The sequence below is a fragment of the Schistocerca gregaria genome, chromosome 1, assembly GCF_023897955.1.
Source record: "Schistocerca gregaria isolate iqSchGreg1 chromosome 1, iqSchGreg1.2, whole genome shotgun sequence".
NCBI lineage: Eukaryota > Metazoa > Arthropoda > Insecta > Orthoptera > Acrididae > Schistocerca > Schistocerca gregaria.
The window spans coordinates 645,697,063-645,713,322 of record NC_064920.1 but is presented as its reverse complement, the minus strand read 5'-3'; the positions used below and the strand labels follow the sequence as shown (position 1 = coordinate 645,713,322).

Genomic DNA, 16,260 nt, shown 5'->3' with positions numbered 1-16,260 from the left:
TGGGATCATTATTTCCTGTCAGGGAGGTTACATTTCGTATTAAGTGATGGAAAGTCATCGAGTAAAACTGAAATGATTTCTGGCATTCCCCAAGGTAGTGTTATAGGCCCTTTTCTGTTCCTTATCTATATAAGTGATTTGGGAGACAATCTGAGCAGCCCTCTTACGTTGTTTGCAGATGACGCTGTTGTTTATTGACTAATAGTCATCAGAAGAACAAAGCAAATTGTGAAATTCTTTAGGAAAGATATCAGTATAGTGAAAAAAATTGGCAATTGACCCTAAATAACGAAAAGTGTGATGTCATCCACATGAGTGCTAAAAGGAATCTGTCAAACTTAGGTTACGCGATAAATCAGTCAAATCTAAAGGCCGTAAATTCAACTAAATACTTAGGAATTACAATTATGTACAACTTAAATTGGAAGGAACACATAGAACATGTTGTGGGGAAGGCTAACCAAAGACTGAATTTTATTGGCAGGACACCTAGAAAAATGTAACAGATCTACTAAGGAGACTGCCTACACTATGCTTGTCCGTCCTCTTTTAGAATACTGCTGCATGTTGTGGGATTCTTACCAGATAGGATTGACAGAGTACATAAAAAACGTTCAAAGAAGGGCAGCACGTTTTGTATTATTTCAAAATAGGGGAGAGTGTGTCACTGAACTGATACAGGATTTGGGGTAGACTCATTAAAACAAAGGCACTTTTCACTGTGGTGGAATCTTCTCACGAAATTCCAATCGCCAACTTTCTCCTCTGAATACGAAAATATTCTGTTGATGCCGACATACGTAGAGAGAAATAATCACCATGATAAAATAAGGGAAATCAGAGCTCATACAGAAAGATATAGGTGTTCGTTCTTCCTGCTGCGCTTTACAAGATAGCAACAATGGAGTTTTGCGAAGGTGTTTCAGTGAACCCTCTGTCAGGCACTTAAATGTGATTTGCAGAATATCCGTGTAGATGTAGATGAATGCATAATCTGTATCTATTGTATAATGAGGTTGTCAATTCAGAGCTGGATCTAATGGTGGTCTACCATATTGGTCAATTTTCTTCCAGGTTACTGGAGGCAACTAAACCATAGTTATTCTGTTAATGGACTATTAAAGCTTTGTATGTAGACTTCTTATTCCATAACTATTCTTTAAGTGTGTTGTGAGGATATTTCTTCGTATGTGGTACTGTATATATCTATTTCTTATAGAATATTTTTCTCCTTTATGAAGAATGGTAAGTTTTTGTTGGTATCATTAACAGAAAGCTTGTCTTTTCTTAAATTAGCACTGAATACCAAGAGACTAGCTTCACTATTCAATAGGAGCAGGGGACCCAGTCCATTCCTCGTAAACACAGCCTACATTATTATGGAGCCACCATCAGCTTGCAGAGTGCCTTGTTAACAGCTTGGGTCTGTGACTCCATGGGGTCTCACCACACTCTAACCCTACCATCAGCTCTTACCAAATGAAATTAGGACTCATCTGACCATGTCACTGTTTTCCAGTCTTCTCAGATTCAACTGAAGTGGTCAGGAGCCCAGGAGAGGCACTGCAGGCAATATTGTGCTGTTGAAGGCGCTAACATTGGTCATCCACTGCCATAGCTCATTAATGCCAGTTTTTGCCACACTGTCATAATGGATGTTCACCATACATCCCACATTGATTTCTGTAGTCATTTCATGCAGTGCTGCTTGTCTTTTACCATTGACATCTCTATGCAAACGCCGCTGCTCTGGGTCGTGAAGTGAAGGCCATTGGCCATGGTGATGTCTGTGGTGAGATAATGCCTGAAATTTTGTATTATCAGCACACTCTTGAGACTGTGGATCTCCAAAGTGAAATGTCCCATGTGTCTAGCTCCAATTACCATTGCGCATTCTGAGTCTATGCTTCCCGTTGTGCAGCCATAACTATGTTGGGAACCTTTTCACATGAATCACCTGAGCCCAAATGACAACTCCACCAAAGCACTGGCCTTCCATGCCTTGTGTACGTGATACCACCGCCATCAGTGTAAAATAACATTTGGCGAATTACTCATTCATCACTGCTCCACTTATATTCTTTCCTATAAGGTCCCCCCCCCCCCCCCCCCCCCCCCCAAGAATTTAAATGTCACCAGATAACATTCAGTCTCACAGTATGCAGTGGTCATAATGTTTTGGCTCATTAACATAATTCATCAATGATTTTTTCTTGCAGGTTTACTTTTCTGATAGAATCCTCTCACCTTTTGCTGCAATTAACTGACAAAGTATTATCTTTTTGGTACTGGTGTTCAAAACGCTTTTGTCTGCAAGCACAGATCAGTTTTGTATTTTTCACTCAGAAGTTTAAGAACCCAAATAAGTAAATTCAAGTGCTGCTCTCTTGTTCTATCATCACTGTTTTTTGCCTACCTTGTATTCGATAATTCAGTAGTAAAATCTCATTCTTTGAATGTCAGTCATGTTGCTATGTAACTTTGCTCTAATGGAAGTGGCTGCAAAATCCTCATATGATACAAATTCGTGTGATGTCATGCAAGCAGTAAACCCATGATTTTTTTCCTGTTTCATAGTTGCATTAAAGATCTGTGTTTAACCTTTATTACAAACTGTAAATACTATATGTATTTCAGCAAGAAATAAAGAGACATTAACAGTTGATAACGGGAAATGTCATACAAACATGTGATCTGCTATCAAAAGTTTTGGAAACAATGCTTCTTTAAACTTCCATCTGCATTTCACTTACTATCTCATTGAGATGATAGCAGATGTTTCCAGAATGTTTGATAGCAGATGTGTTTGATAATTAAATTTACAGTTGTGTTAATAGAGACTCCCTCTAGAATACAGCCATTCCAGAAATACAAAACAGTTGTAAAGTGTCTTGTAGTCCACTTTATGTACCATATAAAAATAGTGCTTGGCAGCAACTGGTCTTACCAGTTGCCCTTACTGTGCTGCACACATCTGTCTATACCAATACAATAAGCAAGGCCACACCCAGCAAGGGGCAAGAGAGAGCAGTTCATTACTCATCTTCCTCCCTGTTCCACACCCATAGAAAAAACTTTGCAAAGTGAACCATTACCCTACTCCAAGAAACACAGATGTGTCAGTCGATACAGTATCAATCTGAAGACAGTAAGAAAAGGTAGCAGTAATGAATATAGACTACCAGCAAATGAAGTGTGACACTATCATATAGATGAAGCAGGAATGAGCTGTATTTAAGGACCTTTAATTGCTCTCTATGGTGTATTTTTTTTAAATAAATGAATGACTGTTTAACATTTCCCTTGCTGCTGCAAAGGAGACACACTTTTGTTTTACCTCTAATAATGACTAGATGCCTTCTCCATTGCAGGTGTGGCAACCATTTTGTAATGTGTAACATTTATGTAAATATCATAAAATATATGTAAGTTAATTCAGCCAGTTGTTCTAATAATTTAGTTAAACTTAAACACCACTATATCAAAAACTTATTCATGTTTTTCAGTACAGCTTTAGATTGTCTGTGGGACTATCACCGTATGCTGATAACAAAGAGATGCATTCTCAGATGTTTAGTTTAGGGATTTCAAAGTATGATGCTTTCAAATTATTCTGTCATTATTTCAGTTTCAAGTAACATGGTCGTGGCATCCCATTGTTAAACATGCAATGGCACACCTGCTAATATTTTCTCAATAAGATTACAGGTCTTCCAGCCAATCCCACACACTTACGCAGTTGCATAAGTAAGATGTTTCTTAATATCTTATCCTCCCCATTTTATCTAAACTTTATTACAAACACTAATTATGAAATCCAATAGCCAACCACTAAACGTTTCATGGAATTGTCTGGTAAAAATCATTGCCCTGTTTTCATGTCGTCCCTTCTTAGTAAAAGAACAGATATAAACTGATGATATACACAAGGGAGAAAGATAAAGATATAGTAGCAAGAGCAAGTCTGAATGATTCAGAAGTTCCTGTGCCATAATGCCTTTGATAATATAGGACAGCTCTACAGTTGGAGGAGGAGATGTCCACTACTTTATATGTAAGCTTATACTCCATTGGAAGACTGTGAAGTTTCAGAAACAATATTTGACACAACTGCCGAGAGCCTCAACAGTAGTAAGTTCTTTGGTTATGTGTCATACAGCACAACAGAGCATATGTTTCTGTGTTGTGTTTTTTAATTCAGAATGTTCAGTATTATTATGTATTAACAAGTGGCAGCTTCACCTTATAAACCAGTCATAAGTGACTCTCCACATGATGCCACCTCACATTGTTGTAAGATATATAATTTTTTTATAAAGCACCATTGTCTGCAAATAAAAACTGCTCTGTTTACTAATGCGCTATCTGATCAAAAGTATCTGGACACCCCTGTGTAATGTGGAATTGACCACCAGATGTCATGAGAAGCCAACCCACCTATAAAAAAGGAGGCCGCTCAGGAAACCTTAGAGATTTCGAATGTGGAGTAGTCGGTGAATGCCATATGAGTACAAACTGTGTCAGGGGCAGTAAAACCTTCTGAAACTGTTTGGTATGTGATTTGGAAGTGGAAATGCAAAGGGACAACCACAGCTGAACCAAGACCAGGCACATTTCATGTACTGAGGGAAAGGGTCTGTCACATTAAAGAAGGTGTCATCAAAAAATCCACATGAAATCAGCAGAAGAAATCACTTATGAGTTCCACACTGCTACCATCAGTTCAGCTAGCGCAATGACTGCATACAAGGAGTTAAAAAGAATGGCGTATAATGATCAAGTGGCTCCTTGTAAGCCATAAATTTCTGTAGTCAATAGCAATCAAAGTTTGAGGCAGCAAAAAGAGCAACACAACAAGACATTGGATGACCAAAAATGAGTGAGTTAGCAGATGAATCACTCTGTGGCAATCGGAAGGAAGGTGTGGGTCAGGCCAATGCCTGGAGATCATTACATATCAATACCTGGAGTGCCAACATTGAAGCAGTGACGTAACAATATGCGAGTGTCTTTCATGGTTAGTGTGTACTTATGAAAACACTAAATATAGAAGGGTGTGAAAACATTTTACAGCATTGTGTACTGTGTAAAGTGGAGGAACGGTTCTGAGACAATGATTGTACCAGCATGACGAAGCACACTATCATAAAACAGCATCTGAGAGACAATGGTGTGTCGACAATAATGTTCCTGAAATCAACTGGCATGGCCAGAGTCCCAATCTGAACCCAGTCAGACACATTTGAGGTAACTTTGAATGTCAGCTTTTCTCCATATCCCACTGTCCAACATCACTACCTTCTCTGATTTTGGCTCTTGAGAAAGAATGGGCTGCTATTCTTCCACAGACATTCAGACACCCCAGCAGAGTTGGAGCCATCATGAAGAAAAATGGTGGAACAACCATGTTTATGACTACTAACAGGTGTCCAAATACTTTTAATCGGATATCATATCTCGACTAGAGCCTAGCTTTTGGTATGCTGTCAGGAAAGCTGATTAACTGGCATGGGCTGAGTACTACGGGAACAGTTGCTGCTGAGGTTTAAATTGCTGATGTGCTGTTACAGGTTGGTGGCAGATGTGCTGAACTGCCTGCAGGGTGTGCTCATCTTCCTGTTAGTGGTGGTGTTCCGGCGACGCGTACGGCGTCTTCTGCTGGCCCACTGCCCTGCTGCCCAGCGCTGCTTCGGCATCCAACCCAGCCCACTGTCCCAGGCAGAGTTACCTTTGGAGGATGAGGAGGACTGCGACGACACTGATGTTGCCTCTGATGATGCCAATGAATTCAAAGCTGCTCACGTCCGCACCAACGGTCACAGCAAGTGATGCTCTAGTTAGGTCCCAATGGAATTTAGCAAGGATGTGCGGCTGTTACAAGAATTATTGGAGACCTGTACGACCTACACATTCGGTTTATGAGAGAATGTGGGGGGCAAAGTGAGCCTCTACACAACACTCTGGTACCTGCTGGTCGTCTATCATCACTGAATCTCTGTAAAACTCTCATGACTGGTGCTGTGTCACCGCCTATTTCTTTATCAGAGACAAGAATGGCATGAAATTTGTGTATGGAACTGTTGCAACAAGTTGCTTTCATCCTTCCTGAGAATAATCTGAGTGCTAGGAGTATTTGTGCAAATATATCTGGCAGTAGGAATTTTGCCTTCTTAATGATGCAGGTGTGATTAATTTATTCATACGAGTTCTGTAAATGCTGCTTCAAAGAACTTAAAGGAATGTGTAATGAGTCGCAGGAAACATCAACAAATAGCAGCAGCCACCGCAGGCTGCTTATGTAAAATATACTAACGAAGAATATGGCTATTGCTAATATCCAATGGGGGTATGTTGCTGCCACACACAATTTATAACCAAAATCCACACCTTTAAAGTGTTGTACACAAGCAATACAAAAATATTCCAAGTATTTTATGTACAGCTTATAGTAATCCTCTCAGTTTACACCAATTTTGCATGTCATCACAATAAAAATTTCATTTGAAAGATTTATTCCTGATATGTAGTGACAATGCAAAGCCTTTAACATGAATGATATGTTGCAGTAAATTTTAATGATCATCTATATATGCAGCCATGCAATTTACTTAGCCTTTATGGGAAATAAATATTCCTATGGGACTAATTTTGTATTGCAATGTGGATTTGTTGAGTTTTGCAATGAATTTGAGGGTAGTTGAGGTGTCTTGTATTCCTTCAACGCACTGCTAATGTAGTATAAATATGTCATTGATGTTACGGTTTTCTCTGTACGTACAGATCAACTGAAAATCTGTCATGGTAATTAGTGATTTTCCTTTGTATCAAAGATGAGTTAACTGCTACTTAATCTGTTTCTTGGGCCTTTCAGAATTAAATATGCAACCAATTTATCTATTTATATGTTTTAGGTAAAGTTTAAAAAGTGACAGCAGCATATTTTTACAAATTAAAAATCAAATAACACTTCTGGTCCAATTGGTATTACCAGAAGGTTTGCCTGTACCAGTACATCTTTTTTCTTTTTACATAATATGAAATGTCATTTGTCAAAGGCTGACCAATGTGTTTTGCCTTTACTTAAAAATATCAAAAAGTGAAAAGGTCGTCACTGAAGAAAACAAAAGTATTAATTTTCCATAACAGGTCTCTCAAAGGGATTTTTTAGCCTCTTAAAAATGATACATTGTGAAACAAGTCAACACATAAAAAGTATCGAATATATTTTATACACAAAGCTGAACAATCCTGCATTTTTGTGTTCAGAGGTACTCAAGCTGCAGATAGCACCAGCTTGATGCAGTTTTGCTGATAAGGTCATGATGTATACAGTGTACAAGAAAAAAAGCATCAAATCTGGACAACCTGTAGCAAATAACAGAATTTAAAGTACAAAGCAACCAGGGATTATTTTGTTTTCTGTTGTGTGTGACACATGTGAACACTGCATATGGAAAAAAAAAATTATGTACCACAGGATGGAAAAGAAAGAACACCACGCAGAGGAAAAAACAATGTTGAGTATCACCTTTATTGAATAGTATAAAGAGGAAAATAACATATAAATACTGAGTCTCATTCATTAAATTATTGTTTGATGCAACCATATTCTGCCCCACAAACACTGCAGTGTTGTGTAGTTCCACTGATAGTTTTTACAGAGAATATAATGAAATGTACACGAGGGATCTAAAATATGTCTTTAGAATAAGAGTCTCACAATATACAGCTGAAGGGTACGAATGCAGTTAGTCAGTTTATATTATCAGGAACCATTGCATTTTCTTAATTATCATTTATTAATTTCCAGACAGTCATCTTAATTGATGCATTTAAGACATTAAGATTCACACAAAGGAAAAGTAAAGGCATGTCAACTGTTGTGTTTATAAAGAACGTGCTCCCTTAATTTGCTTGCGCAATTGTGAAAAGTGGCTGGGTGTAACTAATTCTTACCAAAACAGACAATTTGAGCTTACAGCTTGTTAGATTCTATTAGCATGGACAGTACTAAACATAACTGTGTAAATATATAGTACTCAGATTATTTTAAGTGGCTGATTATTTCCCTGACTGTGTATTAAAAGTGAAGTATTTCTTATGATTATGTCCAAAAAGGGCTAAAGAAACGTAAACTTGATTCGAATGACTGTGGGATCACTACAATTGATATGCAGATAGCCAACCAATATGTTATGCCAGTGACGCACAACATTCAACATACAGCAGATGTATAAAATGTTCACAATCTTCATCTGCTGAATGTATGGTACAACTTCTTGAGATTACTTGCAGATAAATGCATCTACATATGTAGATTTATATATACCATGTAAAATAATATTATAACATAAATACTCACATATGATCATGTAGTTGATATGTATTTCAAAAATAAAACTTCAATTTTCATTATTGAGCTTCTTTCTCTGTCATCAATAGTTCTTATAAAATTTATCAACAGTTTATTCACAACAATTTCTTTTTAGCATCCACCATGAGATGTAAACATTTAAAACAGTATCATTTTGCTACACTCCTTACTTTATCACTACTGACACTACTGCTAAGTGTGGCACATTGCACTCTTCAGATATTTAGAAGCTCCTTTAGATATTAATAGTTCACCAGTCAAGACAGAAGTCGATAACCTTAATAGTTGCTGTGATATATAAATTTACTTTAAAACTCAAAATTTTCAGTCTTTAATAAGGAATTACTTCATGGAGCATTTGTATGACAAAGTATACACATCACAGAAAGAAAACGAGACAAACATCTTATTTCCAAATAGTAAACATGTAAGGCATATACTATCAGAAATGTGTTAGATTTTTTTTTAATTTTTATATTTTTTTTATTAACAGTAAACAGCTATTATGGTGCCTGAGCGTGATGGAATAATTTAACAGTGTACATGAAGAACATCTCCTGAAGTTGTAAGTAGTTAAGTATGTATGAGCATGTATATAATGTCGTGCAATCACAAGATGTATAGTGTTCACTGTGTGAAAGGTGTTTTGTAAAACAGACATCGTTTATATTGATGAAGAAATATGAGCAACATAAGGAAAAGACAGATTGCTACTTACTGCAAAGATAACACATTAAGATAACAAAATTAAAAGACACTTATACATTAGCATTTTTGTGTTCAGCAGTACTCAAGCTGCAGATAGCACCAGCTTGATGCATCAGAAAGAAAGAAAGAGAAACTCTCACCTTTCATGCACACAAGCAAGCACACACGAATGCCAACTCCAGCAGCTCGGACCAGACTGTATATTTCACATGGAATGGAAGCAGCAATCTAGAGGGGACATTGAAAGGGAAGAATAGCAGTGTATGGGTGGGAGGGGAGAGAAATGCTATCTGGTGGAGTGTGTATGGAATAGGCTGCTAACAGGCACTGTGTCAGAAGGCTGTGGGACAGGGAGGTGGGGAAAATGGAGCAAAAAAGAGAAGAGTATGGATAAATAGGTGGGTGCATTGGCAGAGGGTGGCACACAAAGAGGGTGGGAGACAGAGTAGCGAGGAGGTGACAGGACAAAGGGATGGAAACTGTTGGCTGGTGGGGTGGGCCAGTATGTTTGGACAGATAGAGGTGGGACAATTTCATGAGCAGAGAATGTGTTGTGGGGGGTAACTTCCATACTCTCAGTTAAAGGAAAGCTAATGGTGGAGTGGAGAATCCAGATGGCTTGGGTAGTGAAGCAACCATTGAAATTAAGCATGTTGCGTTCAGCTGCATATTGTGCCATTGGGTGGTCTACTTTGCTCTTAGCTACAGTTTGGTTGTGGCTGTTCATCCTGGTGGACAGCTGGTTGGTAGTCATACCAATATAAAAAGCTGTGCAATGATTGCAGCAGAGCTGGCATATGACAAAGATATTTTCACAGGTGGCCTGGCCTCTAATGTAGGATAAGCCTGTCACAGGACTGGAATAGAAAGTGCTGGGTGGATGAATTTGGCAGGTCTTGCTTTTGGGTCTTCCACAGGTTTATGATCTTTGTGGCAAGGCACTGGGATTGGGAGTGGCTTAGAGATGGTCTAGGTTGTTGTGGAGGTTGGGCGGGCGATGGAACACAATGTCTCTCAGGTAAGATGTCTCTCCTTTCAGGGCATCATGACATGCAATCAAAGCCCTGACAAAGTATGTGGTTCAGTTGTTCCAGCCAGTGACAAGGAAGGCACACCTCTGTAGATGGTTCTTGGGGGTGGTGGGAGAATTGTGGGTGCGAGGAGAAGTAACACGGAAGATCTGTTTGCTGACTAGGTCTGGTGGTACTGCCCGTCTTTAAGGCGTTGGTGAGACCCTCAGCATACTGCATAGGTAATGGGGTAGGAGTCTGAAGGCCTACTAGCTCACTCCTCATATACCTTACTAACATTGTCCTAATTCACAACTACTTCTCCTTTTAAGGTAAAGTATACAAACAAATCTGCTGCACAGTCATGGGCACACACATGGCAGCCTCCTATGCCAACCTGTTTATGGGCCATCCAGAGGAGACCTTCCTAGCATCCCAAACTGCCAAACCCCTAGTCCGGTTGAGGTTTATTGATGGTATGTTTATGATCTGGACTCAGTGTCAAGACACCCTATCCTCATTCATTATCAACCTCAATGCCTTCTCTTCCATTCACTTCACCTGTTCCTCTGCAACCTAGCATGTCACCTTCTCCTGTCCGATCAATCCATCTGTACCTCTATCCACTTTGAACCCACCAACCACCAACAGTGTCTACATTTTGACAGCTGTCATTCCTTGCAAACCAAACAATCCCTCTCACACAGCTGGCCACCCAGGGATGGCACATCTGCAGTGAGGAGAACCCATTTACCCAGTATGCTGAGCATCTCACCAAGTCCTTCACAGACAGGCACTATCCTTCCAGATACAGTCAGCAAACAGACTTTCTGTGCCTTTTCTCCTCACACCCACAATTCTCCCACCACACCCAAGAAACAACTATAACGGTGTGTCCCCTTCATCACCATCACCCCAGACTGGAACAGGTGAACTATATCCTTCACCAGGGCTTTGTTTACCTATCATCATGTCCTGAAATGAGAGACATCCTACCCGAGATCCTTCCCACCCTTCCTAAAGTGGTGTTCTGTCATCCCAACCTCCAAAACGTCGTAGTACATCCCTATGCCACTCCCAGTACCAATCCCTCGCCACAAGAATCATAGCCCACTGGAAGACTTGGGTGCAAGACCTGCCCAATCCATCCACCCAGCAATTCCTATTCCAATCCCGTCACAGGCTTAACCTCTTTGATCAGAGTTACCTTACAACACATTCTCTGCTCATGAATTTATCCCACCTCAATCTATCCTAACATACTGTCCTCCCATCCTATGGAACCCGACGCAAACTTGAAATATAACTTATTTCACGATACATTTTTAAGGGTATTTGAAAATTGTTTTCCCAAGAAAATAGTTAAACATAATTCCAAGAAAACATATAAAAAACCTTGGCTAACTAAAGGAATAAGAATACCTTGCAACTGTAAAAGAGAACTGTATCTAATAGCCAGAGGGAGTACTGACCCCGAAATTGTTCAGTATTATAAAAACTATTGTGTGGTACTAAGAAAAGTTATTAAAAAGTCCAGAAGCATGTGTATCATGTCTGAGATCAGTAACTCTGATAATAAAATTAAAGCAATTTGGAATATTATTGGAAGGGAAACAGGGCAACCAAGAGCACAGGAAGACTTTAGTGCCATAAAACTGAATGACAAGTGTACTAACAAACAATCAGAAATTGGAAATATTTTCAATAATCATTTTTTAAATGTTGTGGAGAAAATAGGATCTAGATCTTCACTAGAAGAGGCAAGGTTTCTAATAGAAGAGGCCATACCTGTGCAATTTGAAACAACTGTATTTCCACCACCCTCTCCCTCTCAAATCAGTAAAATAATAAACTCACTGAAAAGAAAACGCTCTTACGGAATTGATGGCATTTCCAGCAAGATACTTAAAGCTTGTTCCCCACAGATAAGTACGATTTGGCAGCTGGGAGAGAAATGATAATTTTATACCTATAGTAATGTGAAAAGTGATTAACTATGTTTTAGTGAGTGTGACAGGAACACTTCAAAATAAAAGTGTGTATGGAAAAAAGAAAGTAATTTGGTACTAGTAGCAACTGTACAGTAATTTTCTCCTACTTTTGGTGTAGGACTGGAACCAACTTTTCCTGAAAATGCAGATATTGGTGACAGTTTCAATTTTGTTGTGTGTGGGTTGAATAATTCTAGTTCTGTAATTTATTAAAAGAAGTGTTGGCTAGTTACAGGATGATGAATTAAAGAGAAACAATGCAAGTAATGTTAAATTTGCACAGTTTCCTTAAATTAAAGGAAAAGAAGTGATAAATCAGGAAAGTAAACAGGAAATTAGTCAGGAAATGTTCATGACAATTATATTAACAATGAATAAAAAATTTGGTTATGTGAACCAGATGTTAATACTTGAGTAAATGGTGTTTCTGATCAGATTTGTAACAAAATTGCAATAAGTCTGGTAAAATACACTACATGATCAAAAGTATCTGGACACCTGACTGAAAATAACTTACATGTTCGTGACGCCCTCCATCAGTAATGCTGGAATTCAATATGGTGTTGGTCCTTGATGACAGCTTCCACTCTTGCAGGCATACATTCAATCAGGTGCTGGAAGGTGGCACCACAATGCACTTAATATGAAAAATATATGTTTTGGGGGGTTCAGGATACTCTTGACCACACAGTGTAGATAATTTGGTTGATATTTAAATGATTTCAAATCTGTAGTAAATGTAAAATAGAACACCAGGCTTTTGATTTATGTGACACTGTAAAGAAAGTGCAACCAACACTTAATGCTGTGGAGTCTGTGTGTAAAGGTAAATATGATGATCTCAACTGCAAAATCAATAACAAGAGACAGAAATGTGTGCATTCGGAAGAGAAAATGATAGTTTGCATTGATGATGTAGAAAGCTGAATAGCAAAGTTAACATAGCAGAGGGTACTTAGTATTGGCAATACCTTAGATTATCCCGTCTATTGGAAAACATTAGAACAGGAACTAACTATGTGTAACAAGCAGTATGGCAGAATTCTCGGAATTTGCATGTATTACACATAGACAATTTTTTAAATTTGATCATGCAGGTAATAAAATTATGGGTGACTTGCTTGTCCCTAACATACCTCAGTAATCCTGTCAGGGCAGGAAAACATATAGTTGACCACAGAATCCAAACCACATATGATTCTCGGTTAGTTGTTTAATGGGACTACACTACTAATGTCACCAGTCCCTTTTGTTCCTTGTGAATGTCTACACCATTTGAGGTGTAAACAGCAAGTTAAAGGCAGACTGAAATATTTCACCCTGTGACCCCTCGTTTTTCAAGTATTGGTACACATTTTATCATCGTGCCTGTCATCCTGTGTGTAATGCATGTCCAAAAGAGTTGTGGGGTGCTTCTGAGAATGTGATGCCTCAGACTAAGGAGTGATAACCAGAAGACACGCTTCAAGCATCAAAATTCTGGGGACACTAGAATTTGGGGAATCAATAAGACTGTTAATGTGATATGTAGAAGGCATTTAAAGAAGCGTTTTAATAACTATTGGATGAAGCAAAACAACTAAAATTGCAAAATAGTCTCTTGGATTGCAGAAAAGTGTAGTCCAAAGAAGGAATCAATAAAGAAGTTTGCTCAGAAATATGTAACCAGTTTGCCACATTTGTCTAATAAATTGGAACTGCAACAAATTATTATAGGTTTGGATAGTAAGTTCTCTGATGAACTGGAGTAATAAAATCATTGCTGCACCAAGAAATGATGCAGGAAAATTTGTCATTTAAAGAGAGATGAAAAGCTCATACAGGAAGAGGAGCAAAACTAACAGGGCTGTTCTGATACCAGTAAGTTTTCAAAGCCTTTGTTTCAACAGTGAGTACTTTTAGAATAAAATCATTGTTTCGATACTTGTTCAGTATTGAATGAAAAGTACTTATATCAAATCAATTTTATGTGCATATCTGAGTAGTGATCACACCCTCCTCTCTCATGCTGCCTTTGGTCCAAAGGGTCTATTCATCAGCCATATTGTTTGCTGTGGTTTGCAACCATGCAGTGCATGCTTCTTCTCAAAAGTTTGTTAGCTTTAATTGTGTCATGGCACCGCAAAAATCTTAAGTACGGACATACTTTACTAAAATGATTGACTCCACTGCAAAGTGCAAATTAAAACTGTGAAGTTTTGTGGCATTATATACAATTTATTTAAACACTCTGGTACTCATGGAACTGTTATAAAAAAAACAGAAAGTTAGCAGTGCCTCTGAGCTCAAAAAAATGAGTGAAAGATAGTATGAAAATGTGAGTACTAAATTGGAAAGATAGCTCCATGAAGCTAAGTTGTGACAAAATACATCACAGATGCCACAATAGGTCAGGGCACACTTAAGTTGTTCCACTAAATAGGAGAACAGAAATTACTGCTTACCTATACTACATGTCACTGCCTAGCTTTAGGTCATAATTCAATGAAAGAATCACACAAAAGTTGCAAGCACAAGCAGTACTAACAACCCAAAATACCCCTTGTCAAGTTTGGGCAAATGTCAAATGTTGTCAGTTTTCCACACAAAAATGCATTTGAGTAGTCTCTCCAGTTTAGCATCAAGCTCACTAGTATGAACCTAATAGTAACTGTCTTTTGACTTCTTCTGATACAAAACTGTTATATCTGCAGAGCATGAACCGTTATTTTAACATTTATCAGTAATTTACTTTCATTTGCTTTGTAGCTACCAGTAATTATCATTTTGAATTCGAAGTTACAAGATGCTTTGATTCTTTCTTTCAGTCTTTATTAGTCATGCAGCATTTGTACATGCAATGACTTCAACAGCAGATTTACTTATCAATATTACAAAATATGTAATGACACTATTTATTTGATATTTCTAAAAATTCTTATAAAGAATAAAATGGGTTTGCTAGCAAGAAGTTGTGTGGCTTTTCCTTAAATGATTTGATTGGTATGTTTCTGACATATTCATACAGTTTGTTATATATTTTGAGTGGCACGTAGATATGATTATTGTTTGTTTTTGCTAGTTTATTCTCGAGTAAGAGCACAGTAGTACTCATTCTTTTATTACAATCAAGTCTTTGATTTGATACACTCAAATTTGGTACTTCAGTGAGTATGTAATTAACAGTTTCTAGAATGTATAAATTAATTACAGTTAAAATCTTAAATTTAGTGAGCAAAGGCTTACAGTGAGTTCTGCTAACTGCTCTTGCCATTAATCTAATTATTTTTTTCTGAATTACAAGAATTTTTTTTCTTTTTTCTATTTTTGCAGTCTTTGATAGATTGAACCACATGTTCTGTGTCTGATTTACATTTAATACTAAAACATTTGCACTGAACCGAGGTGTTGCTTTCACCAAATCCATTCTTTTGACAAGGCCTTCAAATACATAGTTTACAAACAGAAAAGAAGTATCACCGGTGTGCGTACATGTCTTTACATTTGTATTATCTGGTAACTTATTTATTTGTACCAGAAATAGAAGAGGTTCTTACTTTTGATCCCTGTGGCACTTCATGTTGAATCTCAAGTGTGTTTGGTAACTGACCTCCTTAACTTATCACCTGCTTTCTTTTCTTGTGGTACGATTTCATTAGTTTTAGACTTTTGCCACAAATTCTGTAGTATTCTAGTCTGGACAGCAAACCATGCTGGTCAACACAAAGGCATTACTTAGATCATAGAAGACTACCTGTGTATAAGCATGGTCCTCAAATGCTGATAAAATGACTCTAACTAATAGTTCTACAGTTTGTGTATACGATATTTCTTTCCTGTAACCGAACTGTGACATACTGTACATCTTTTTCTCTTCTAGGTACTCATACATTTGTTTATTCATGGTGTTTTCAAAGACTTTGGTTAGTCCTGGGATTAGTAAAATTGTTCTCGACAGATAAGTAAGATTCTCAGCCACCTGTGTAATAGCTCTCTGGAACAGGGCATTTTCCCTGATAGACTGAAATATGCTATTGTTATACCTTTGCATAATAAGGGGGATAGATCTGATGTCAACAATTACCGTCCAATCTCCCTTCTAAGAGCTTTATCCAAAATTTTTGAGAAAGTAATGTATTCAAGAGTAGCTTCACATATCTGTAAAAATGAAGTACTAACAAAATGTCAGTTTGGTCTC

General features: G+C 37.8%; 1 protein-coding gene across 1 annotated transcript in view; it reads left to right on the top strand.

Moving 5' to 3' along the window:
• The window catches only part of LOC126361021 (G-protein coupled receptor Mth2-like), a 245,668-nt gene extending 237,253 nt beyond the window's left edge, over window positions 1-8,415 (top strand). The window contains exon 7 of the mRNA XM_050007759.1: window positions 5,571-8,415. Within this exon, the coding sequence (XP_049863716.1) occupies window positions 5,571-5,829 (259 nt within the window). The 3' untranslated portion in view covers window positions 5,830-8,415. The remainder of the gene's footprint in view (window positions 1-5,570) is intronic.
• Window positions 8,416-16,260: the final 7,845 nt, after the last annotated feature.